Source organism: Rousettus aegyptiacus, unplaced genomic scaffold, assembly GCF_014176215.1.
Source record: "Rousettus aegyptiacus isolate mRouAeg1 unplaced genomic scaffold, mRouAeg1.p scaffold_m13_p_1, whole genome shotgun sequence".
Taxonomy (NCBI): Eukaryota; Metazoa; Chordata; class Mammalia; order Chiroptera; family Pteropodidae; genus Rousettus; species Rousettus aegyptiacus.
This window is the reverse complement of record NW_023416284.1, coordinates 72052331-72079974: the sequence shown is the minus strand read 5'-3', so window position 1 is coordinate 72079974 and position 27644 is coordinate 72052331. Positions and strand designations below refer to the sequence as shown.

General features: G+C 38.7%; 1 protein-coding gene across 1 annotated transcript; it reads left to right on the top strand.

The window, feature by feature from the left end:
- Positions 1-804: 804 nt before the first annotated feature.
- Positions 805-27644, top strand: STMND1 (stathmin domain containing 1). Its single transcript, XM_016119794.2, has 6 exons — positions 805-838; positions 7572-7795; positions 15749-15929; positions 19635-19786; positions 26123-26254; positions 26955-27644. The coding sequence occupies exons 1-6, from the start codon at positions 805-807 to the stop codon at positions 27237-27239; spliced, it is 1008 nt and encodes a 335-aa protein (XP_015975280.2). The 3' UTR covers positions 27240-27644.

The window sequence follows — 27644 nt, the reverse complement described above, 5'->3', positions numbered from 1 at the left end:
CACTTTCTATTCCTTTCCAAGCTTTATTTTACTACACACCCCTTTTCACCACCTCCCATGGTAGATGTCTACTTATTTGTTTATTCTTTTGCCCTTCCAAAAGATCCATGAAGGCAGAAACTTTTTTTTGGTCTCTCCTGTACTCCCAGCACCTGAGACAGTGCCCGGTGCATAATAGGAGCTCAGTAAATATTTGTTAAGTGAATAAGCAAGCAAGCATATAAAACAAATGGCAGGGTAAGTAAATGTATGTAGATCACAATAAAATTGGCTTGATTAGACGGAAGTAACAAATGGCGTTTGGCTATAAATTAAAATTTAATATATCAGACAAGAGTCTGTAGGAATGGGGTCAGCTGGGTTGCTTGGGTAGCAATCTAAGAAGGCGATGAAGAATTCATAAGAAAAAACAAGATTGTTGGTCTGAGACAGTCCCCCAAGAAAGAATTAGTAAGAAGAGCCACTAGGACAGAGCTTCAGTTGCAGATCCTGCCAAACAACCCCCACAGGCTGACGTACACTCCATGGAGAGTGGAATAGCACTGCCTTTTTTTGACTCACACAGTTACTTAATAGTAGCACCTGAAAGCGTGGCAGCAAGATACCTGATCACATACAAAAACTAACCATCAGCAGCTATTTGAACCATTAACAAAACCGAGCTGGAGTTTTACATGAGCATGTTCCCTTCAGAGCTGGCATTTCTAACACAGACTTTTTTCTTTTTTAAAGGATGAAAGACATTTTCTCATTCTAGATCCACGGTGTCTGCCTGACTCCTTTTCTCTTTTGATAGTTGTCACTATGAGAATTCCACCAGCTGACACACAGCCAAAAGGTGAGTCTGAGGCAGACATTACCATGGGTCAAACACAGGCCCAGCAGAGCACCTGGCAGTAGGTGCCCAATCCATGTTGGAGGAATTAAATGAAATTGGGCCATTTTTGCAAACAATGAAACTGGTGCCTCCCAATTTGTGGATGAAACCCATTCAGACACAGGGAAATTGAACCGAGTTCCTTTTTCCCTGTGGAGGCTGGTCCGGAGCACACTCACACACTCTTGTCTGTTTGGGAAATTGGTCCCAAGCTTCTCCTTCATAAACAAATAGTCTCTCTCTCTCTCTTTCTCTCTCTCTCTCTCTCTCTCTCTCTCTCTCTCTCCCCCCCCCACCCAGCCTCGCCCCCCCCCCGCCCAAAAAACTCTCTCCCTCCTACCCTTCTTCCTTCCCCCATCCCTAGTCCCTAACAACAGTACTTGTACCTGAGTTTTCCATTCTTCACAGAGAAATCAGTAGCAGTGATGATTCTCCTGGCAGAACTCAACACACTTTCTAAGAGAAAAGAGCTATAATTTCCCTCCAAGGCCCTCACTGCAGCTTGTTCCGAAAGAGAACAGGCAGCTCGCTATAGCTGCTATAATTGTAGAGCCTGATGAAGGAGAAGACAGAGGGAAGGAGGGCAAAGCAGGGAATCATGGAGCTATGAGAACCTCATATATGCATAGAAGAGGCTGTTCCAGGAGAAAGAACAACATCCACTGAGAAAAGGACAATGCTCGAGTCTATTTGGTGGTAAATGACACAACATACTTGCATGATTTTTTATTTTCCTGGAGATTTGGGGCCTGATAGGTCATCCTAGAGCAAAGTTGAACTACGTTGGCATAAAAATAAGATGTAACCGAGTCCGTGAATAAAAAAATAAAAAATAAAAAATCCTGAATCTTGTTCAAAAGCCAGATTATTCAACAACAACAAAAAAATTGTTTTCTTCACTCACAGTCATGCTAATTTGATAAAGTTGTGGACTTTAAGTCAGATTTAAAATTTTATCTTTTTTACAATTAAAAAGATCAGTTGACTCTAAATGTCAAAATATAGATGAAAACATCTTAGCTGCCATGCATTGCATAATTACCAAGTAAAGCACTTTCTATGCCCTTTTTCTTCCAAATTTAATCCTCCCAGTAACCCTAGGTACTATAAAATAGATAGACACTATTGCTATCTCCTAGTTTAAAGATGAGTAAACTGACACTTAGGAAAGTGAAATAATTTCCCCCAAGTTCAAAGGTAAAAGGAGGCCAGTTTCCCCTGAATCCTAGGCTCTCTCTGCTCTCTGCAATGTGCCAACCATTCCTTGCATATGAATAACTTGAGACAATGCTTGAAAATACAGATCTGGGGGGCTCCAGTCTCAGAGATTCTGATCCAACAAGTTCATTTATGTTGCCTGGAAGCTTCATTTATAACAAGCAGCAGTCGTTATTCTGAAACAGGTGATAGAGTATCTCACTTTAAGAACCAGTGCTCAGGGGGCTCTGAAATGTTCAGCATCCCCTGGTCCAGCCCCTTCATTAGAAGAGTGAGGGGCTGGCCCCCAGAGGTTAAATAACTTCCTGGAGGCTGGTCCACCAGCCCAGAAAAGGATTGGGATCAGAATCTAGCCAGCTGGCCCAGCCTTCTTTCCAACACATTCCAGTAAAGAAAAAATTCAAGTCTCTTAGAGAGCTTTGTTCTTCCCCTAGTCTTTCAGTTCTGTTAGCCGCCAAACTCCCCTGGAGCGTCAAACAATATGTTCAAGGCCAGCATGGAAAAATCACACCACTAATTCAAAAAGTCTCAGAGCTTTGTGCCCACGTATTGCCAAATTTGGAAGCAGTGAAAATCATTTAAATATTACTTTTCTTTAATTGTGAGAATATCAGTGTGTGAAAATTGCCATGTGTAAACTTAAGAGTTGTTATAGCTTTCTAAAAAGCAAGCTTGCCTTTCCAACTGCCATTCAGCAAGTATTGTTTCCCCTTTTACACATTCCCATTAAGCTCTCAGCACAGTATTAGATCTATATGATATCTAAATGCGGTTCAGAACTGGTTCTTAAGGGTAGATGTAAATGGAAGTCTTATAATTCTATGAGATTATGATGGCTAAATTTACTGTTAAGCTGACATTCTCTGAGCTATTACCCTGAGACTGGCGTTTTCTCTGTATTTACCCGGTTTGTGTTGAATGAGCAAACATCAAGATTGTTGGCTCGATGCCAAGGCTTGGCAAACAATCGTTCCCTTGTTTGTGGGCTTATTTATTTATTTCTGGTTGGTCTCTGCAAGAATCTGTCATATCAAGTCCTTAAAGGGATCCCTGAAATATGCTTGCTCTCTGCACTTTAAGACAACTCCATTTATTGGCTGGTGTTACTGCAAGTATTTGCATGTGGATTGCAAAAATCTTGATTATGCAAATATGTTGTGTGTTTTTTAATGACAAAATTCTGGTACAATTTTCCTTTACTAATAGTAGTATTCTTTATCACGTAACTGTTTATAGATAGATTCGAGAGCTTTTTAAATGTGCTAGGTACTGTTACTGAGGCAACCTGACCCAGCGGACTCCGAAGATAAAAACTTCAGAGGCCCCTCACATCTGAGCTACTCAATGTGTGTATGAAGGAGGAGACTGTTTTCCAGAAATGCATATGTGTCGAAGTGTGTGACAAAGGGACGTGAAGAACGAGAACAATATGAGGTTTTAAAATTAGGTCTTTAAATTCAAGATGACCCTTGAAAAGCCATCCCGTTTCTCACTATCTGGTGCCCTCTCTTTTCAGAAGCTACAATGCTCCCCGCACTACGTCTGAGGACGCAGAAGAGCATCACAGTGAGGTTTTGTTCCCCACTCCACAGCCCTCCTGTTAAACAGGGTGCCGCAGCAAAGAAGGGGAGGGTTGTAGCAGCTGAACAAAGCCACTTAAAATGTTTCACAGGCCTAGGAGTTCAGTTAGTTAATGAGATAAACTCCCCTGTGCGGCAGCTACTTCTTTGGAGGTGTTTTTTGTTTTTGTTTTTGTTTTTGTTATTTTTGCCTTTCTGGAAGCAGTACAAACTCTTTCAGCCCATTAGGATTCCACACAGTTATTTAATACCCTGGTGGGAATTATTTTATCATTTTAAATCAGAGATCAGCAAATATTTTTTTGTAAAAGACTACATAATAAATATTTTTGGCTCTGCAGGTCATATGGTCTCTGTCTCAGCTGCTCCACTCTGCTCTTGTATCACAAAAGCAGTTATGGATAATGTGTAAACAAGCAAGAGTCTGTGTTCCGATAAAACTTTATTTATAAATACTGAGATTTGAATTTCGAACCATTTTCATGAATCACTAAATAATGTTCTTTTTTCATTTTTGTTCAACCATTTAAAAATGTGATATCCATTCTTAACTCATATGTCAGATAAAGACAGACAGTGGGCTGGATTTGGCCCTAGGGTCATAGTTTTCCAATCCTTGCTTTAAGCGAATAATTGATCAAATAAAAACACCAACATAGCCATCAGCTTCCCTCATTTATCTAAAGGTTAGCAAGCATGAAAAATGTCAGCTATTACTGTAGTAATTAGTCAGTTGGGACATGTCTGGGAACAAAGGTCTGTGTATAATATTTCTATTCATAGGAAAAATGCTAGTAAACTCAGTGGATTTGAGGTTGGGTTCAGAACTGATTTCTTTGTGTGACTTTCCATTTCCTAGAAAAGCTTGAGGTCTGAAAGGAAATTGGAAAGGTTTCAATTTTAATTTTGAAACTCTGTGGTACCAACCTTGCCCTGATATGCTAATGCTGTCAGTGCTGCTAGGAGACCTCTCAGCTCTCTGGTTTACCCACCATTCAGGAAAGTATAACTCTCAGAACAGAGAAAAGAGGGAAAAAGTGACTCCAGAGCTTGGGTAATGGCAAGAAAGGGCTTTCTTTTCTTCTTCACCCTGATCCACTGACTCACAAAGATTCCTTCTCCACAAGAGTAGAGGGACAGGAAACAAGGTTCCCAACTGTAATTTCCTAGACTAGGAATACCTGTTAACACAAAGTCAGTTTCTCTATACTTGATTGTCTAATATACTTTATTTTAATTCTTCCCCAGCATCTTCTTCCTCACTTCTTTCTCCTTTCCACATTTCCTTTTTCCTTTCTGCTTTTTCAATTAATGATTTAATATTCACATATGTTCTATGTCCTTTCTACTCTAAGTGTGATCCTCTACCAACAGTGATGGGAGTTTCTTGGAAATGTGGTATTTGGGGCCCTGCCTCAAACCTACTGAATCAGAATCTAAATTTTAACAAGATCCCCACCAAGGGTATGCACATAAAAGTTTGAGAGGCACCTTTCTTCACAATATCCTTATCATTCCAGAGGGAAAAAAAAAAAAGTTCGGGACAACCCTCAGGCTTGAATAAACGTACGGAGGGAAGCAGAGAGAATTAAGCTTCTCGAGATTATTCGAAACTGAAGAAAAAAATCAAGGATAGTAGTCAAACTTTAAAATGAGCAAGTGGTGGCCCTGTTTTGGTGAGAATCCGAGGGTTTTACCCTCTAGCAGTCTTCAAGTTGGAAACAGTTATGCAAGACCAGAGCTCTCTAGTTAAGGACCCAGAGCACAGAGCTTCGGTGCAATCCCCCAGCTCCGGTGTGGAGCAAGACATGGAAATGACACACAGCCATTCTGTGATGAGGGGTAGGGGTGGCCCGGGGCCACTTCGCTGCAGACAAAGGACTGCAGAGAAGGGTCGACAGCAGAACTATTCCTTCGCATTCTGGAATGTAAGGAAAAATGCAGTGGTGTGATAGTGGATGTTTAATAAGCAGCTTGGGGAGTGAGGGCAGAAAGCCTTGATTTGTAGCATTCATTGATTTTCATGGTGCATGTATTCCCACCTTGTTTGATTTCAAACTACCAACGTGATGTCACAGAACATGGACTTGGGAAGAGATACCCAGTAGTGCATCATCATATGACAGCTCCATCATACAGATACAACAGATGTAAATAAACTCAAAAACACAAAAATAGTATGTTATAATAAAATAATTAGGAACTGATGGGTTGTATTCATTACTTTTGTTTTTATTAGAACTAGTTTAATTGTAAGGTTATATAATCTAAATTTTAATAATGGCTGTGTTTAACAACCAGGTCTAAATATTCCTGACAATCCACTTTCATAAGACAGTACGAGCAGGCTAACCCATTCTTAGAAAAAAGCATTTTCATGACTTTGGACCATAGTCATAGAATGCTTCGAAAGATACCTGCACAAGGCATTTGGGTATCACCCCATTCATTTACATGAATGTTGGAGATTGACTAAAAAGATGGGTAAAAAAGTTATCTGCAGTATTTCACTCATTTATTCTACAGACTTTCATTAAACTTTCTCAAGGATATTTTATATGTGTCCTTTGTGTTGGAGTATTCTAGTTGAGATTTTTCCAGTTTCCAGATGGAAAATTGCATACAACTTATTGCACCATGAGTTAATACTTTCAAAGATGTTCCCCAAATACCACTCAACCTTGTTTTGACTATTTATTCACAAACTTTTAATGTGTGTTGCTCGATAATTATAATGCTTTGACTTGAGTTTCATCTCGTCTTTCCTATTCTTCACTTTTAGTAAAAGGAAAATTGACAGGCAACATTATCCAAGCAGTAAGGACGGAGAGTGAAATGAATATAAATGCTATAAAGTAAATAATCAGTTTCTTATAACAGAGCTAACCATTAATTTCCTTAGAAGAATCCAACAGGTTTACATTTTCAAGAATTCTTACTAGTGTTTTCCTGGTGTGTGGCTACGTGGAGGGACTGAGTCAGGCCACCAGGTCCCTCATCTCAGATCCCTCTTTAACTAGTTCGCCTTTCTCACCCCCTGTATCCATCCAAGTCACTCAATGTCTCTGAGCCTAAATTTGCAGTCTGTAAAATAAGGGGTTGGTCCATGACCTCTAAAATCCTTTTCAGATCCCCCCCCCCTTTTATTTTAATTCTCAAAAATAAAAATTGATTAAAAATAGAAAAAGAAAAAAATCCAGGAAAGAACAACTTGATGCTCATTTGAGCAGTCCGCCTGGTCTGCCTTTTCTGAAGGATTACATCGTTTTAATTTAATTCTCTGAGAAAAATATGCATATCCATGTCCTTTCCTAACAGCTCATAAAACGCATCTTCCATAAAAAAATGATTTTCACGACCCGTTTTGCAGCTGCTGAGCTGTTTATGATTCTAAGTGTCTGGATTTCTGTTTGCGTGACCGTCCTCTCCCGAGTCGCCCTGCGACACTGCCATCTGGCCACACGTCCTCAAGAGTTGCCTCCGCTGACTAGACTCCTACGTCACCTTCCTCACAATCGCCTTCACAGTCTCCACGGAGTCTGAAGCACAAAAACCAACAATTCGAGTGTGCAACCCAGGCACCGGGGGTGGGGGTGGGGATGGAGGCGTGTCCTTTAGAAAGGGGGCGGTGGGGGGGAGCAGAGGTCCCCGAAAGATGCTTACGAAAACGGTACTTTAAAAACTAACTCGGCCAGCAGCAGGCCCTCCTCTCACTTTGCTCTGGAGAGGGCTGCAATTTACATCCCAGTTGTGATTTAGACGATCTACCAATTTTAAGTTACGAAAGTCCCATAGCCTCTGGGTTCCCAGGTTCGCATGACTCGGTTTATTGTGGCAACAGTTCCCGGCAACTGCCCAGGTGCAGGTGCTGAGTGCTTACCGTTGGAGCCTTTAAGTGCGGGAGGTGGGAGACACGGAAGCGCTGGGGCGCAGGGACCACGGAGTGCAGGGCACGGGGCGGGGGGCTCAGGGGCGTTTCAGGGAGCACGCGGGGGCGCACCGCAGAGCCGGGCTGGTGGAGGAGCGCCCGGAGCTCAGCAGGGGCTGCGGACCTTCCCAGCCTGCGGAGGAGCAGAGATGCGTCCCCGCGCCCAGGAAGGGCTGGGAAGAGAGATTCAAGGTAAAACAGACAAAAATGGCATAAAGGCTTTTGCCACGCTTGGGGGAGGCTGGAGTCTGCCGGAGCAGGGTCTGATGGGGCTCATAGCGGATGGGCAGTGGGGTGGGCGTGCTGGGAGCAGCTTTATTCAGCCAGTGTTTAACTGCTGTCTTAACCGACTGGAACTCCTGCTGCTATAGGACTAGCTTTGAGAGTCTTTTGTGTTTCAGGAGCTAGCGAAGGTGGTCACACCCAAGGCAGAGGCAGGAATAACTGGATTAGTTCTGTGATCTGCAGAGCTGGGGCTGCAATGATTCTTAAGGTCTGGTGAAAGTACCTGGGAGCTGCCATATATTATTGGCTTCCGGAAAGTGGGCCCTTTGGGAATTAGTGCTGGAAGAGAACTTAGAAGCCATCTGGCTGAGTCCTCTCACTTCCCACATGGAGACCCTGAGGCCCAGAGACGTGAATGATTTGCCTGAGTCTGCACAGCTTGTTTGAGGGTAGAGCTGGAGACAGAACCTAATCTTCAAGAGTCTCATTTCAATACTCTTTCCACTCTCCCTCAAGGTTGAATCTCCCTTAATTCTTCTGGAGGCTCGCAGGAGAATTCTTCCCAGGGCGGGGCATGGAGGGATGGTTGGTCCAAGCGGAAATGAGGTCCGTGATTTCTTCCCATCCTCATTACCATGAAGATTTCACAAGCAGAACAGGAACCCACAAAGGTTTCTTCTAGAGGGGTTCCCCAAAGATAATGCTACCATGTAATTTATCATCAAAAGCAGGATACTTTTCAGAGTAAAAGAAAATACTATTAATAAATTTGCCCAGACAGCCTGATTTAAGCCCACACTGTCACAGCAAACCAGGATTTATGGTCACTCTCACTAAAGAGCATTTTTGGAACTACAGTCTAAACAGCACACGCTTTATCTTAGCAGGCAGTGAGCAAGATCCTATTCAGTGCCAATTACAGCACCTACTCTATGTGAGGCACATCTGCAGGGCTCTTGGACTTCAAAAAAACAAACCAGGGTCTAAGAGAGGCTGAGACCCAGGCTTAGTACCTGCTGCCCTGGGGGAGGCCAGCAGAAAACATCTGCTTTCCATCCCAACTGCCACTGTTTGCATTTAGGGCCCTATTCATTACCTTTTCCTGAGTCTTTCTCCCTCTCTGTCACCACCCCAACTAGTCTTACCTCCCACACTGCTACCTATCTTCCTAAGAAAAATTTCCCTGGCGTGTGCAAAACTGTTGCTTTTTGATTCCACCAGTCTCTCTAATGTCATCCTCTCCTGTCCCTTTCACTCTTGAACCCTTGTATCTGCCTTACCGAGAACTTTTAGGGCTTGCTTCCTCCAGGCATCATGGCACGGCATGTCTTTCCCACCATTCCTCCTTCTGGGAGTGCCCTTCCCTGGCCCTATTCCTGGTTCGCCTGATGAACTCCTATCTATCCTTCGGTACTGAGCCCAAACACCACCTCTGTGATGCTCCCTTATCACATGGTAAATGTTTGTTTAAAGCTTCTTCTCCCTCTTAGACTTGTGGGCTTCTTGGCAACAATTTGGTCATCTTTACTCATTATGGCTTTGGACTATATTCTTACATAAGGTAACACTTTTTTCTCTTTTTCAAAAAAAAAATGAATGTAAAGTATTACTCCATTGTGCCTTCCCTTTTTTTGTACAAAAATCTTTATTTTTTAAAATTTTACTGGTATGATCATGTATAAGACTTCAATAGAAGAAATTTTTACTATTTTTGTTTCCTGGCCATTGTCATTTGATCCATAGTTACTACTAAAATAATTTTGTTGTGTGGAGCCAGAGGGAATGCTAAAAAGCAAGCTCTACAGGTGTCAAATATACTAGGTTCTTCTGGGCCAAGCTTCCCCAAGGCCTGAGAGGGTTTCTGGGTTTCTTCCTGAATTTCAGGGGTGAGATAGTCCTTGCCTCTTGCATGGGCTCCAAACTAGTATCCCTGGATCCTTCCTCCACTACCCACTCCCGCCTGCCCTTCAGCTCCAACTTTTCACATGACCTCCAGAGTGATCATTCTAAAATAAAATCGGATTATATCATCCTCTGCTGAAAAAAGTTACCAGCCCATTAAGTCAGCACACAAACCAGTGGTCAAGAAATTGACTATGTAGGTTGGACTTCTGGACTCACTATTTGTGATTTGGGTGGTTTGGGTCAAGTTATTTAACCTCCCTGTGCCTTAGCTACCTTATCTCTAAAATGGGGGTAATTAATAATAGTGATTTTATAGAGTTGTTATGAAGATTAAATAAACCCAGTTCATGTGAAGTGCTCATACCAATGCCTGACACAGAATAAGTGCTTAATATTAGTTATTACTATCATTATTATTATATTTATGTAAGATCAAATCCTAAATCCTTTTTATGCTTTCCTAAGCCGTCCTCAAGTTGACTCCTGTCAAATTCTCTGGTTTCATCACTCCCCTCATTCATATTTTAGTCAGACCTTACTACTCGTTGTTCCCCGAACCCCTTCTGTGTTTGTCTCCACGCCTTCCATCACTTCCAATGTTTTATCTCCTTGCAGACTTTCCCTTCTCCCTTTTCTTGGGCCACATGCAAATATGTACCTGTTTTTGAAGTCAACTCAAGACCATTCTTCTCCTTTTCCCTGCCACCACGCTGGCAGAGTTGACCTTATGCCTTCTCCTATCGCATTTCAAAACATTTTATTGTTTTTATTTGTTTCCATGTTTGCCTCTCATTCCAAACTATTATTATCTCCTTGAGGATAGGACTGTTTTATCTTTGTACCCCTAGTGCTTATTACAGTGCCTGATGCAGACCAGGCACTAATGAATATTTCTTGAGTGACTGCATATCCCTCTCAGTTCTTCCCATTCCTTAGTGTCTGCCTGTCTGTTCATAGTGTGACTAGACTAATGACAATCGGCAAGGAGAAAATTCAATATTAAAATAACCTGAAAATAGACTCAGAGTCGACTCACGCATATTCCTCTTTTCCCACCCCAAACACTTGACTTTGGAAATCTGATCTAGGAAAGGTATGATTACTAATTAAACACTCTCTAGCTATCAGAGGAATACTGCTTTCGCTACCTTCATAAATTCATCAGGCGGAGAGTTCAGTAGTTCAGCAGTGTCTTCAAAATTAGATGAACATGTTTGCTTGCATGAAATATTCATGTTTCTTGGTGCCACAACTTTAAAATATTCTCAAACTTCTGGAGACCTGCCTGCAGACTTTCTCTTCACTTTACCTTAGTCTAAAGTGGCAAGTCACTGCAATAAAATAATGCTAAGGAACAGTGGGAAACTTTTCTTCATTGGGGGAAATCTTCTATACAATTAACTCAAAGATTCTTGCTTGTTGTAAAACGGGACAGGCTATATTGGAATAGGTGATCTCCAAAGATCCTTCACAGTATTCCTTTAATATTTAACAAGAAAATTTTTGTTTATTCTCAGTTAAAGAGACTAAATGCTTCATAAGGTTCAATTTTTTAGAACATATTTTCGATTTTTTTTTGAAGGGTTGCTATTTATTATTTCATCCATTAAAAGTAAACTAGAAAAAAGATTAAATTTCAAAGAACAATTTTTTCCTATATATCTGGAGACAAATGTATTTATATAATGTGTCTGCCAATAATTTGAATTAAAAAGGTTTAAGCTCCAGGGAGTCTTAACAAATGACTTCTCCCAAGATGTTTGAAAAATTTGTTTTCCAAAAGCTTTAGAAGACATATAATGCTTCCAGACCAAACCAAACAAAATTCTGTCCAGAGTTAAAATCAATACCTTTTTTGGAATGCTGATGATGCCTATGTATAGCTAGCTGTTAGCTTGATATTCACGGCTTTTTAATTTTGTCAAAAATTGCTAAAATTTTATCACCAAGACAATGAAGTATAAATTAAAATTGATGCAAAATGTAGAAACATGTTCTGTATTAGCTTCTGCTACAACTTCATCTCAAGGAAAAAATTAAACCTTTTACCCACTTCCCCTCCCCCTCCCCCAGTGCAATTCAGATACACTTCTTACTGGTGTGAAAAGATAAACTCTACATCCATAGACAGAACAAGAAAACTGTTTTGACATATCCCCAAGAGCCATAGATCTAATTAATTTGTATCTTTGGTCTTTGACTAAGTCTGTGCTGAAGTCTAGATTATAAAATTGGATTAAAATTTCCAGAATGTGTTGCACATAGATAAGATATTTAAAAGACATCCTTAGTTTTCAAAAGAGAAAAAAACCCTTAAATTTCTATTCTGAAAACTGAAGGTTGGTATGCATTATTTCATGCTGCAAGATTATGTTTCATTTGCTATAATTTAAGTTTTGGTCACTAACAGAGCATTAAGGAAGACTGTATCTAAATAAGCAAAAATGGGTACAGCTCCTTGCTAAGGACCTGGATTAGTCACTTTGATAAAATAATTGGGAGGTCATTCAGGGTTGTGGCATGTAAATCTATTTAGAATTTCAGTTGACTGAAAAGATACCTTTTGGATCGAAAATATCTAAATTTGCTCTTAACTCCAATATGGGTGTTTTGTTTATTGTTTTGGTTGTTAAATCAGCAAAATTAGTGCTTCCTTGGGTTCAAAAAAAGTTAGATCTGCAAAACAAAATGAACTTGTGAAAATATCTGTCACTGTAGATATTCATTTTTGATAGTTTATTCAGAAAGAGTGTAAAGAATGCCCAAAATGATCTTTAAATTCAATATGAACTCTGAGCCTCTGAGATGTGTCAGATAGGTTCTTCTTTTCCTTTGTTCTATGTAACAACAAAACAAAACAAACATATATGTGTTACATAGAACAAAGAAAAAGAAGACCCTGTCTAACATAATGATTATTGTTGTATAATAATATAATAACGTATAATATGTTATCTGTAAAACCATGTGACAGTACTATGTTATGAAGAAAGACAGATGGAGAGAAAAAGAAAAAAGCACATAGTTGCTCTCAGGCTTTGTCTTGTGCTGATTCATATTTCAGATTAGTTGAGTTTTTGTTGCTTTACTTTGTTTATTCAGTTGTTTGTTTGTTTGTTTCTATTTTCCCCTGTAGTCCTGAGCCACAGAACTAATTAATCCTCAACACAATAAACTGATGTTGGTTTAGCTAAAGTGATCATGTTATGTAAACACGGTGGTGAGGTGCTATGTGAGTCTCCCGGTGGACATGAGAGAATCTCTGGCTGAACTGTGAGAACCGTATGGCAGCCACCATAATTTAGCTATTGTGATTTCTGCTTAGCTTCTGAGAGACTTCAAAGGTTGAAGTCTTCCATAAATCTCACCTGGACAATAATAGTCGTAACTGGCTGCCCTGTTCTGTCCCTTCCTTATTTCCTTCAATTCCTGCCATTGCACTAGCTCAAGAGTAATCTTTCTAAGAAACGCACCCTATCATTTCATTTTACTTCCATGTTTTTTTCATTAAATTAAATCTCTGTGTTTTCGAAACTGCTTAATGCCATAAGTGAAATTAAATAGATAGAATATTTAAATTTGTAGGGGCGACATTGGTTAATAAAATTATATAGGTTTCAAGTGTACAATTCAGTAATACGTCATTTCAAAGTCCTATGAAGAATTACTGTTGCATTCAAAATAAAATCAAACTCCTTTTCTTGTCCCCACATCAGCACCTACTACTTTCTACCTCAATCTGTTTCTGCTACACTGGAATAATTCAAGTTTATAGACACACAATATTGTTTCATTTGTGTATGCTTTCTCCTCTGTCTAGAATGACCTTGCTCACTGGAAACTCATTCATCAAGACCCAGTTCAAGCATCTTCTTTTTAACACCTTTCACTACACCCGGCAAGATACAAACTCATATCAGTGTAACAGGGCTGTTTGACAAAGAGCAGGAGTTGGAAGGCAGAGTCCTGAGGCCCTTCTCAGGGTAGAAAAAGAACACCCATTAGGCAAAAAATGTACACTCAATAGATATAAAAAGAATAGCTAGACTACAATATTCTGTAGAAGATGCTTATGTTCTTATTTCTTCTGGGACACTGAAGAAACTTCCTTTGGTTTGTGTATCTTAGATCGAGAAGAGGTTGGCTGATAACATCTACTAGAAGCTTCCATTGAATGAGTAGTGGGACAGTTGCAAACCAAGCAATGAACAAAAGGCCAGCACTGGGAAAGAGGGGACATGGTAGTTACAGGAGATATGAGAAAAGTTCTCCTGAACATATTAGTATTTGAAATATACTTCCTCTCAAAATAAATACCAGTTCTTTAAAGCTAATTAATTTAGCTTCATGAAAAACTCATTATGTTTTTCCCATTTTTCTTCTTTTGCTGTAGAACTGTGAAATATTTAATACCGACCAGCATTTTGGAGTTAGTGGTTATTAAATCGCATATGGGCCCTTTTTTACACTGTATTTTCACCTATTTACAAGCAGCAGAACTTTATTATGAAGAAATAGACATCCTTAAGAGGAGAAGTAGGACTGTAGTTCAGTGCAGGATTGATGGAGGGCCCTCTGGAAATACAAATTAATATAAAATGTACATATCCTTTAGTCCAGCATGTCCACATCTAGAAATTTACCTCATGGGATGATTGGGTGAATTCAGACTGATGTATATGTGTAGATATTATGCCAGCACTGTTTATTATATTGACAAGTTAGAAATAACCAACATATCCTCCAGTATTCAGTTAAATAAATTGTGGTATAGAGTAGTGGAATGTGATTATCAAATAAATGACCAGTCTCCACCATTAAATTATTTATTTTCATGAGGCAGACTACTTTTTTAATCAGCAAAAACAATGAAGATAATTTCATCTAAAAAAAACTTTTTAAATAGCGGCATCTTTACTTTTCACATTTGATGATTATAAATTTGTTCATTTTGGCATCCTTCAGAATGCTCAGCATAACTTGAACCTGATCATTCATGTTAGATATTACAGTTGACCTTTGAAAACATAGGGGGATTAAGGGAACCAATGCCCCTGCAGTCAAAAATCCATGTTTAATTTTGACTCCCAAAAACTTAGTTACGGTCATCCCTTAGTTTCCATAAGAGATTGGTTCCAGGACCTGCTCCCCCCCGCACCCCCCCTAAAACACACACTGCACAGCAGCCACTAAAACCTGAGGATGCTCAAGTCCCTTATACAAAATGGTGCAGAACAATGCATACAGCTGGTCCTCTAAATCCAGAGATTCTCAACTGCAGATCAAAAATACTATTTCAATATGTGGTTGATTGAATCCACAAATGTGAAATCTGCGGATACAGAGGGCTAACTGTACTTATTGAAAAACTCGTGTGGAGGTGGCTCCATGCAGTTCAAGGGTTAACTGTATGTCAGTTTTCTATGGCTGTTATAATAAGTTAACAGAAATTTAGTGTCTTAAAATAACATCATTTTATTCTCTTACAGTTCTGGAGGTCAGAAGTATAAAATCAGTTCCAATGGACTCAAGTCAAAATGTGGGCAGGGCTGGTTCCTTTCAGAGCCTCTGAGGAGAGAATCCTCATCCTTGCCTTTTCCAGCTTCTAGAGCTGCATTCCTTACATTCCTTGGCTGGTGGACCTTGCATCATCTTCATGCCAGGACTGTAGCATCTTCAAATGTGCCTCTGCTTTCATCGTCACACCACCTTCTCCTCTTTTGCAGTCAGATCGCCCTCTTCCATCGTCCTATAAAGACACTCGTGCTTACATTTAGGGCCCACCTGGACAATCCAGGATAATCTTACCATCACAAGGGCTTTAATTTAATGACATACGCGAAGTCCCTTTTGTCATATAAGGTAACATCTACAGGTTGCTAGGTACTATTCAGCTTCCCACAGATACTAGTTGGCTAAATATTCACAAAGCAGATCTTGTGACATGGTTTACATTTTCTAAGAAACCATTTCCTAAGAAATCTTAACTCTCACAAAGCCATTCACTTCTCACAGGCTGATGTTGGTGTGACTTTATCTGAGGAGAATTGCAGCCCCCAGATTGGAGCTGCACTGCTCAAGGACACTGCGGGCAGCCCCAACGGCCTGGATAAACAGGTGCTATTGGAAAGCTTACCTGGAACCATTCCAGAAAGTTCCCCATCTCCCAATGAAAGAAACAGGAGAATTAATTCAGGTAAAACCCCCCATTCATGTTGCTCTCCATAAAATACTGTTTCTTTACATATATTTCATGTGTGTTTGGTGACCCTTTTATCACAGATTTGTGGGCCAGGGTGTAGTCTAAATGGCCAGGTCCCTATCTCTAAGACATTAGAATTTAGCCTTAGGCATTTATTAAGTGAATAAATAATGCTAACTATTAATCTTCTTGTCAATGAGATAATTAAACCATCTTTTTCTTTTTCTTAAGTAAGAGACTTATTGATGATTGGGAATAAGCTTTGGGAATAGGAGTTGCAGAAGCTTTGGTTAAATTCCTTTAAACTCCCACTATGTTAACATTTTTCTGAGGGAAATCTCTACATTTGAAAAAATACAGAAAACTTGCACCAAACTGTTTCCCCTGTCTCTCCCCATTCAAAATATCAGCAAATACACAATGAAAGAATTTTTCAAGAACATGAAAGAAGTAATTATGACCTAGTGTGCCTTTGAACCTATTTGTTTCTAAATATTTTTCTTATGGTGTATTTTCGCTTTGCTGGGTTTACCCCGTGGTGTTGATATAAGAACTTTTATTTTTATTTTATCAGCCTCTGAAACAAATTGAACTTAGTAGACCTTAAGGAAAAGCACTCTGTTTTATTTAGAGGGAAGATTTTCATTTCATTCCTCATCACTGTGGATTCTTCCCTAGATACAAGTTAGAATTAGAAAATAGATAGGTTATAAGTGAGATTCTTTTTCTTGGACTTTTGTGCACACTCAGGTTATCACAGATTTCATATTAGCCCTCGTCTCGTCCTTCTGATTTGGTGAGACATGACCTCTGAGAATGAAGTGGGGGCAGGGGTTGCAATGCAGAGGCGGCCCCTCCCCCACTCTCTGTGTTGAACCAGCACATATATTGTTTACTCTGGTAGTTTTGTTGATGGGAATCCCTCCTAGACTGCAACACAAATGCTCAATATCTGTTGTGTTAACAGACTACAGATCGTGGAGTGGACAGGGACCTGTCGTGCCCTTAGACAGTCAGCCCTGTCAGCCTTACACTGTTGAAAGCAGTATGGGGAGGGCCACAGGTAAGCAGGACAGTGCTAGGAGAGACCAGCTCGGGGAGGGAGCGAATTACCAAAGCAGATGCTCGAAAATGCAGTGTAAATTAGTTTTCAAGAAAGATCGCACCACAGAATGAATAAGAACTAGTGTCCTATGCTTTATATGTTTTTCTCTGCCTAGTTTCCCCTCTGTGCCCTTGTTGCATCCCTGCTCTTCACATCTACAGAGCATATTTGTTAAAAATTTCAAGGTTTATACTAACATGTCCCAGGTATTTCCCTTTGGAAAAAAAAAATTATTTTGAATAACTTCAGATCGAAGAAAATTGGAAAACAAACAAACAAACAAAAGAACACTGGCTTTATTCTTTCACCAAGATTCTCCAATTGTTAACATTGTACCACATTTGTATTTTCATTGCCCTGCCCTTCTCCTCCTCCCCTCCTCATAAACAGGTGTATTTTTTTTCTGAGAGTAAGTTACAGATATGACGATACTTTACTCCTAAATACACTGATATGTATTTCCTTAAAACAAGGACATTCTTTGCAAAATCCCAATACAAGAATAGGAATCAGGAAAATACCATTAATGAAATATTATTAGCTCACCTACAGACCATATTTAGATTTTGTCAATTGTCTCACAAATGTTCTTTATAAATAAACTTCTGGTTCAAGAGCTAATCCAGTATCACATGTTTAATTTAGTTGTCATGTGGTTTTATTCTCTAATCTGGAACAATCCCTCAACTTTTCTTTGTATTTTATAACCTCGATACATTTGAAAATATAGGTCATCTGTTTTCTAGAATGCTCCTCAGTCTGGGTTTATCTGATAATTCATCATGATTAGGTCCAAGTTATGCATTTTTAGCAAGAATACCAAAAATTATATTGTATCCTGCTTCGGACATCAGAGCAGTAGGTACGCGATATCTATATTTGACATTTACTATGGGCCTTTTTGGCTTCGCAAAATTTTTTAATGTACTAAAATGTATCTATTTTTTCTTTTATTAATTCTAGATTCTGAGTCAGTTAGAAAACCTTTCCCTACACCAAGGCTAAAGACTAATCCACTCACGTTTCCTTGCATGACTTCACTTTTCATACTTATGCTTATGAAGAAAATGCTAATGTAAACATTTCATTTTATAGGAAACAAAGCTGTATGTTCAGTGTGATAGCAAGTTTCTAAAATTAAAATCGTATGTATTAACAATGGCGGTCTCTGAATGTCAAGAGAATGGGCATTTTTATTTTCTTTTTTTATTCTTTTCTATATTTTCCAAGTTTATGATGTATAACTTTTGCACTCAGAAAGAAGCACAATGCTATTTTTAAACATTTCCCTGATATTCTTCGACATCCCAAGAAATCATGAAAATTAGTTGAAATGACTGACGTAGCCCAGCGATAGGCTGGTTAGCTATGGTAAACATCAAGCCAGATACTTAAGTGGACTCAGAAAAGAAATGGATCGAATTGGCTAAAATAATTTTATTATGTTAGTGACAGATGTTTACAATGGCATTCTTTTTAGAAAAATCTTCAGAGAGAATATTTTTCTAAAAAGTGGAGCTGTTTATGTGATAATTTGGGAAGAGTACAATGAGGTGGTAAAGAACATGGGTATGGAAGTCAGACAGACTTGGATTTAAATCCTAGTCAATTTACTTACTACCTCTGTCACCTTGAGCAAGTTAATTAGCCTCTTTCATATCAATTTGTTTATTTATAAAATAGGGATAATAATACCTTTTTACAAAGTTTACATTTGATTTAAATGTTATAAATATATAAAGTACTTAATGTTAGAAATGTTCATTAAAAGACTCCATCCACTGGATGGAATGGATATGGTTGCTATCCAGACTTCCTGATGATTGCAAAATAGAAGACAACCCATTTTTGAAGCTTCCTCATTGTACCTTTATTTTATAATGTGAAGTTGTAAAAACAGATGCTGGCTTGTTTATTTATATAATTGGATGATTTGTAATGGAAGGGTTCTCTCTCATTAGTACAATTTATAAAGCCACTCCTATAAACTATTTCAGTGCCATTTTTAGAATCACTAATAAAAATTTAGCTGATATCACTTGACTCCAATTCCAATTTAGTTCAAATGCTCTTTTCAACGAGGCATCCTTTTACTTACGTCGATTTAGCAGATGGCGTAATTGTAAACCCAAGATTGCAGGACTAGAAGTCTCTTGGCAACATCACAGTGTTTATCCTTTGTATACAAAGCATAGAAACGACTGCAACTCAGAAGAGTCACTGAAAGAATATCACATTCTTAGCTGTAGTTTAGCTTCATAATTAGTTCAGAGGACCCATGTAGTCACACCCCAGTGCACAAGTGTTGTTACAACAAAAAAGTAGTACACAGTAGCACATGAAAGACTTATTGTTATGTTAATGTGGGGCCTGCTAAGTAAACAGTATTTATGTTGATGTATATCTTCTGTAAGACCATTAAGAATTTGGACTTCGAAGGAGTCAAAGATTTATAATAGAAACAGATATTTAAGTGAGAGTGTTGAGTGTCAGATTTTAATTAAATAACATGATTTATAAAGCATCCATTTAGCATTTGATTTATAAAATCTTCATGCTTAAATTTTGCTTTCTTTTCTCTTTTCCCCTGGAAGACCTACTTACCAATGGATTAATCCATAAACCTCAATCCCTAGAAAATCGAGAGCGACAAAAGTCATCAGACATCCTGGAGGAATTAATTGTGCAAGGAATAATACAAAGCCACAGCAGAGTATCTAGAAATGGAGAATCATATGATGTCATGGCAAGTAATTTTATAATTAACATTAGTTTTTAGTTAAAAATAGCAATAGATTATGATGGAGCATGAGTTATTATTTTCAGCATATACATTTTGAGAGTCACAGTACAGATTATAGCATTTATCTAAGCCATTTTTTTTTCCTCCCATAAATTCCCTCACCACTCTGCAAACCATCCTTCTGTATAGATTCAGGAATTGCCCTAATCATTCTTGATTAATGAAGCCAATAAAACATATCTTGGGGTGTTACTAAATTTGAAATGCAATGAGCCCCACTCAATATATGCCTTTATTTTTTCAGCATTTTTTATTAAGCATTGCCTATGTACCAGGAATTGTGAATATAAAACTGAATTCTGACTTAGCCAATAAGAAAATAGACCTAAAAACCAAAGCAAAAACAGATATGTTTATATATTTATATACACACTGTGAGGTCAAATATAAAGAAATAACTACAATAATAATAGAAATTGCTTTACTCTTATTATTCTTTGTTGATTCATTTTGACTAATCTATCATTGTTTTTCCATAGTGTGAGCAATATTTTTACCTTGATTTTAACTGTGGCCAAAGTCTTGAGGTCTTAATTTTTTAATAAGTTCTGTGTAAACCTATAAAGAGGATAGCAGGTTTTGTTGTTTTTGTTGTTATTTTGTTTTGTTTTCTGGTCTATCTAGTTTTTTCTTAAGCCAATGCGCCTAGGCAGCTCCAGTTATCCTAAAGCATAGGTGGAAGAAAGAAATGAAAAGAAGAAATAACAAAGAAAATAAGCCTGAGGAAAAATGAATGAGAAAGAAAAGAAAGAGACAGAAATGGTAGAAACAGAGACCAGAAATTACATCAATGGCTCCAGAGTGGTTGCTGATCCCTGTGTTGTAAGGAAAACAGTCAATTTGGAATAAAAAGATGCATTATTTAAATCAAGTTTGCCACCTAGACCAAGGCACTCAGTGTTTGAATAAAAGTAATTTCCTTTCCTGTTAAGGAAATGCCGAGAACTGATAAATAAAAGCTAAAGTGGTATTTTCTTTGGTAGAAGGAAAATAAGTACTGCAGAAAGTATTTAGGGGGGGGGGGGGAAGAGGAGATTACTAAACCTTATAAATGGTATTATCAGGCTGCCTATAATAAGAGGATGTGGGGAAAAGCGGAAGGGAAAAAAAATGGACCATATAATGGAAGAGATAATGCCAACATAATGACAATTTACATTTGTATAGTGATATCCTGATACAAACCATTTTGGAGTACCTTGTTTAAAAGTACTAAAAAAAAAGGAGAGGAGACATTTTTTTTCCCCAGCTGTAGGTGAGTCTGGGGGTCAGAAAAAAAGGAAGTGTGTCAAAAGAAAGACAGAAGAGCAATCCAGAGAAGGGTAGATTGTGGAAACACTGAGAGGCCAAACGATGTTGTTTTTGGGTTTTTTTTTTTTTTTTTTTTAAGGAAAATGCTAAGGAACTTTGATGTTAATGCCAGTGGGAATAGAATTAAAACATTTTTCAGTGATTCAAATGCCAGAGATGAATGAGTTCAGACTCAGACTTTGCGAGGGCACCAACAAGGTTAATTAACATACGCTATATTGTGAAAGAAATGTCTCTATTTTAAAAAATGAAAACTATGGGCTTGACTTTGAATAACATCATTAACTGAGCCAGAGGAAGGTTGTTTTCATATTCCGTAGACATGGAATGGTTGTCAGGAGCATAGCTGGGGTGTTCTCAAAAGGATCAAAATGTGACAGGACTGCAGAAACAGGCAAGAGTGACACAGTTCTTTTGTGTTTTTTGTAAGCTTTGTTTTGTTTTCTTGTTTTTGCTTTGGAGTTAGGCCAGGATGTCCCAACATGAGCCAGGCTTGCAACAGGCCAGCATAACACACAGCTGTGCCTTTTACTGCCTAGTGCAGTGGTCCTTAACCTGGCTACACAATCACCCAGAAAGCTTTCAGAACTCCAGGTGGCCAGGCCCCACATAGGACCAGTGGCTGGGGGTAGGTCCCAGATGTAGTGCATTTGAAAGCTCGCAAAAGGTTCCTTTGGGCAGCCCAGGCTGAGAACCACTGCCTTTGAAGTTTCAACAAATACACCAAGGCCTCAAATCCATTGTAAAGCTGCAAAAAGTTAAAGCTTTGAAACTGAAATCCCCCACTCATTTAAAAAGAGAATTCTAAAGTATTCCTGAAAATACGACATATTTTCAGGTGTAAGACCAAGATTATTCCCAGCAAGTGTATGGAAATGAAGGAAAACCGTAAGCGCTCAGTGTCACAGGTAAAGTCTCTTTCGATTCAGGTGTAGCTGAGAATGCAAGTGCGTCAGACACCATGTGTCTCACATATTTCAGGAAAAGTTATAAGGCCAACGTGAAAAGACGAAAATGAATATTGAAGAACTGAAAGGTGAACCACATTGAAAGTGGAAATATTATTAGGCAGCTAATACTTTTAACTATCTAATATTTAATATTTTTTTGGGGAAAAAAAAGATGATAAATTGGATAAAAAACAAATCAAAAAACAAACCAAAGAGCCAAGGGAAACAGAAAGGAGGGTCAAAAAGGGACGTTGATGTTTGCAGTAACTATAATGTGATAAATCCAATCAGACACATAAACATTATTTATTCATTGCTTAAAAAAACTTTTAAATAAAATATTATGGGGAAATAACAGGATAATGAATATGAGGATACTTAAAAAACAAGATTTCTTATGTAGACCAATAGTATACTTAAATATAAGGGAATTTTTAGACATAGATCTGTCACCTTCTTAACGAGGTTGTTATTTTTAATTCCGTTATCAGTTAGATTAAAATGTGAAAAAGGATGCTGAAAAGTGAGGGGCCTTCATTCATCTTCTAAATCAGGGGATTCCTTTGTGAGCCAGAAGTCCGTGGCAGTATCTGTGTCCATCACATGGCCTCATTTCGCCTTTTATCTTAATTTTTATCATTTGCTTATTGGCAAGCACTACAGCAATTCTATAATGCCCTCAGGATAACCTGCTTTCAGGCATACTCATACTATAGACTTTATGTTCACTCAGAGAGACTTGTAATGATATGTAAGAAATATATTAAGAGCTAAAACTCAGACTAAGTGAATCAGTATATTTCAAAACATCCTCGTGAGACTTAAGTGGTTGTATTATAAATGTGAAATGGTTTTATATACACATGTAAATATGTGTATGGATTGGTACAGATCTCTTTAGAGGGATGTGATTGACTCTCATTTATCTACACATGTTTTATCTACTTTAGGTGTCTTTTATCCCAAACTTATTTCTCCCTGTCTCTTAGAATATCCTGGGTCTCCCTATCCAAGACTCTGAATTCTCTGTCGATTCCTACTGTCTCTGGTCAAAGTTTATTTCCTTCTCTGGAGACTTCTGTACTTGGTGACCCTTAGAGCAGTTAGGAAGTTTGTTCACATTGCATCAGAGTCTCTAATATCATTTGCTGAACCTCATGGGGAGTCTTTTAAGGAGAAGGAAGTTTACTGGTAAAGGCCAAATAACGGCAGTTAACGCTCAGCGTAAACTTCCTCAGGAGGTGTAATGGTGACAGAGCAGGAATGACAGATCTCTTGTGAGAAGTTTTGGCCTACTCTGTGCGCAAGACTCTGGTAAGTTTGCATACCAAGGAAGGTTCATCTGTAGGTCAACAGTTAATTACGAAAGTTCTGAAGAGTACACAGTGGATGCAAGAAGTAATATATACAGTAAGGTTGGCTAGACACGAGACCCAATCTTATCAGAGCACCTTTGGTTGTGGCAGTCCTCTGACGGTGTTCTTAAAGAAAAAATTGAACTAGTAACTTCCATAGGTTTAAAGCTGATTTTTTTTTTCTTTTTGAGAATTTCTATGGGTAGCACCTCTCTAACTAAGTATGTGGCCATTGTTATCATTTTTAAGTGCCAACAGTTGATAAATCCTGACTTCATAAAATGCAGTGGTAAAGAATACAGTTATTTTTCCTTGGGTCTTTCAGCACTTTTACTAAAGTGTCAGACTTAAGAAAGGATGTGGGCAGCATAGGTAGGATTAAGTTCCACAAAGGGGAGGAAGTACATGATTTCATAGGCATCATTTTAGGATAAAGCCACAGGAAGAGTCACTCAAACTGGAAATTCTAAATTCTCTCCGAACTACTGATTAATCATTTTAGTCAAGGTGTAGACTCCTATGTAAAGCCTAATGGAGCCTTCCTTTTGTAAGATCTTGGATTACCATTTCATTTTCTTTTAGCCCTCTATAAGTGAACTTCCCTAAAAAACTGTTTTCATACCAATTTCACAGTAACTCTAGTTGAGCCTCCATAGCAAATATGTCCCTGTTTTCAGCAGATGGCTTTTGCTAGTAGGAAGCCTTAGAGCCAATTTGTCACAAAAATAATACAATGATGGTGGAAGGAGAGGTTGCTTTGACAAACACCCCACAGTTTTTATGTAGTGAACAACTTCTTACCATATTAAACTGCCTCAAGGCTGTAACTGAGCCAAAACTTAAAGAAATGTTTTCCCTTTAAACGGTTTTCCGAGAATCATATATCTTAAAGCTGGAAGGAAGCTTAGCCATCATCAGTCTCCTCGTTACATTTACATTTGAGAGAAGTGAGTTAAGAGAAAAGGTGCCTTGTCTCAGGTTGCACAGTGAGCATTGTGGTAGACCCAGGCAGAGTTAAAACCCAGGCCCCCTCCCTCTTGGCCCCCATGATTCTAACTCTCATTCCTCCCCTTTGTGGCAAATGCTTTCTCTTGGTTATGATTCGGTGTGCTCTCATCTAAAAAGCTTCTGCTTTCACTCAATGAAAAGTCAGTACCATTTAAGGAATGTCTGCTATCTACTCCCTCCCCCACCCCTTTTTAAAAATATCCCATGAAAAATATTATTAAACCTATTTTGCAAATACGGAAAACAAGCCTTACAGAATTTAAGAAGTCATGCAAAGCCACAATGTGGCAGAGTCAGGATTTAAACCCAGGTCTGTCTGAGTCCAGATCTCTTGCCTTTTTCTGCTATGCTAAATTGTCTCTCTGTTTGATTTATTTTCTCAGTACCTACAGTATTGTAGTCAGAAGAAACAGTCTTTTAGATATTACAATAATTATCAATAGCTCCTTTGTCTTTAAAAGTCTTTAAAGAAATTATCTAGGACAATATTCAGTTCATTTTATAATGAAGACTTGGAGTTCATTGAGACTTTTCCCAGTCATAGTAAATCTGTGTATACTGACCTAGATAGATGTTCATATTAAATGATGTGAAGAAAGAAAATTGCAGAGTGCTGTATGTGGTATAATTCCTTTTATGTTTGGTTTAACATTACATATGTACTGTACATATGTGTGTATATAAATATATGTGCAGGGAGAACACACACCAAACTCTTTCAAATGGTTCGTGCTGATGAGTGGGATTGGGGGCCACGTGGCTAAACAGAGTATTAGTGTTTATGTATCATTTAATTTTTCATAACCAATGTATAGCATTTTAAAAACCTAACTTTTAAAAGAAAAAATATACGAAAACTGTCTTTATAAATGCTTTATACAACAATTTTACTTATTTTGTAACTAGAAATTATAATCAGAGAGTCATTATTACTGCTTCAAACTGTTTAAAGCATTGTCAATCATGTGAAATGGGGTGGATTTTTTTCTGCTGTCATGTGAACATTTATAAAGTACCAACGGAAAAGCCTGCACAGAGTGAGTTCTCTTCTCCATAAGACTAGAAGTACTAAAAACTAATTTCAATCCCGAATCAAAATCATGTGTAGCTTGCGGATTATTAAACAATTATCAGGTTCAATTTTTTACTTACAATAATTATCAATAGCTCCTTTGTCTTTAAAAGTCTTTAAAGAAATTATCTAGGACAATATTCAGTTCATTTTATAATGAAGACTTGGAGTTCATTGAGACTTTTCCCAGTCATAGTAAATCTGTGTATACTGACCTAGATAGATGTTCATTTTCCCATCTTGTATTTGTTCTCAAGTTTGTTTTTTTCCTTCTATTGAGTTCTCTTCCAGTTTCAGGATGCCTTTGCATTTTTTCACATTTTTTAATAATAGCCTATTTTCTTCTAAGCATCTGATAGATTTCTTTTCTACTGTAGGATTTAGTTCTGTTGTTACCATAAATTAGATCTTTAGGAATCAGTTCTGTTGTTACCAGTGTTCGAGTTGTTGTTTTTCCAATCTGCCACTGGAATGTTTAGATTTTCAGGATTTACATTTTAAACTGTGTTGATTCTACCTCTTGCCTTTCCCCTCTGCCTATGAATATGTTTGTTTCTCCATTGTAAGAAGTGTCTTCCTCCAGGTGCATGTGACTGAGAAGCCACTGAGAAAGCCACCAGCCAGGCTGAAAAAACTTAAGATCAAAAAGGAAGTAACAGATTTCACAATGAAGGACATAGAGGAGAAGATGCAGGCGGTGGAGGAGCGCAGGAAGGTGCCTGAGGCGTCACCGGGGTTGGGGGTGGGGCGGAGCTCCCGCTGAAATGAGCGCACGAGGGGCCTTTCCTATCAGCAGCATTAAGACAAATAACGTGGAACTGTATTAATTATTTCATGAATGATCTGTATGCCTTTTATGCTGCATGTTTAATTTTTTTTGATGTGTGCAGTGAAGAGAAGGGATGAAGCCATATTTTGATGTTGGTTAAACTACAGTTTCATCCATATAGCCTAAAGAAGTGATATCCAATTCTCAGAACTGAGTAAAATATGGAGTTTTCTTTATATGAAAAACAAAACTTCAGTTGGGGCCAGGGGTGAGAGGAGGCATGGGGGTGGCGGATGGTGGGAGCCGGAGAGGAGGCCACGGAAACCATCAAACAGCTCCTGCGCGTTTGCACACGTGGCCCCGCTGACCCTCTGTCAGCCGTCCTGCCGGAACCAGCCTCGCGGCTTTGCTCTCACAGTCTTCATGTCCATCTCTCTGCTTGGCCTCTCAAAGCGAAAGGACTAGACAGAGGCTCTGTGTGGGCAGGGAGTGTGCCTGTCTTCTTCAACAGTAATACCTCAATTTATGTTTGTTGAATGACTGAATAATGAACTAAGGGAGCCATAATGTTAATTACAGGCGGTATTAATGAAAACTCGGAGAACATGACTTGGGCTCTTTTTCATTCTTTGATACTGCTTTTCAGACTAAAGAAGAAGAAATAAGAAAAAAGCTACGGAGTGACCGACTTTTGCCCCCAGCTGATCATTTAGATTCCGCTGAGCCTACTGGGGCTGAGGAGCCATTTGCCAAAGGACTTAACCCTATGAGTTCTGCGGTGTGTGACCCATCTGACCTGCAGGGAGGAAAGCCTTTGAAAAGGAGAAAGAGCGAAAGTGACATGCCCTCAAGAGATAGAAACTACAGTTATGAAGGAATTGGGGTGGTGGAGTCAGACGTGTTCTACAACCAAGCAGATGACGTATTCTAGTAATCCGTTTTATGTGAATTTCGTGACAAAGAATCCATTTCTCCCCTAATCGTGACATTCTTAGTATGTCTCATGTTTTTCTTTGATGGCTTGACCGCATTGGCAGGAGGTTAGATGAGTAAATTAAATGGTTAATGGCTATGCTAAAAAGGGGAGGGGGGAGGAGGTAGACTTAATGACCTTTGATATTATCAAGTTGGCATCCTCCTTTATTGTGGCTTCAAACTTTGTGAAGATGCTTGTAACTTAGGACTACCTCCCGGCTCACATTACTGTGTTTGTGCCAAATGAAACCCTTCCTTTTCGCTCATGCCCCTTGGCTATGTCTACGCCCTGAGGGTCTTCGAAGACAAAATGCATGGATCTGCACTGTTTTAATGATCTGTACGCTCCATATGCTGTATG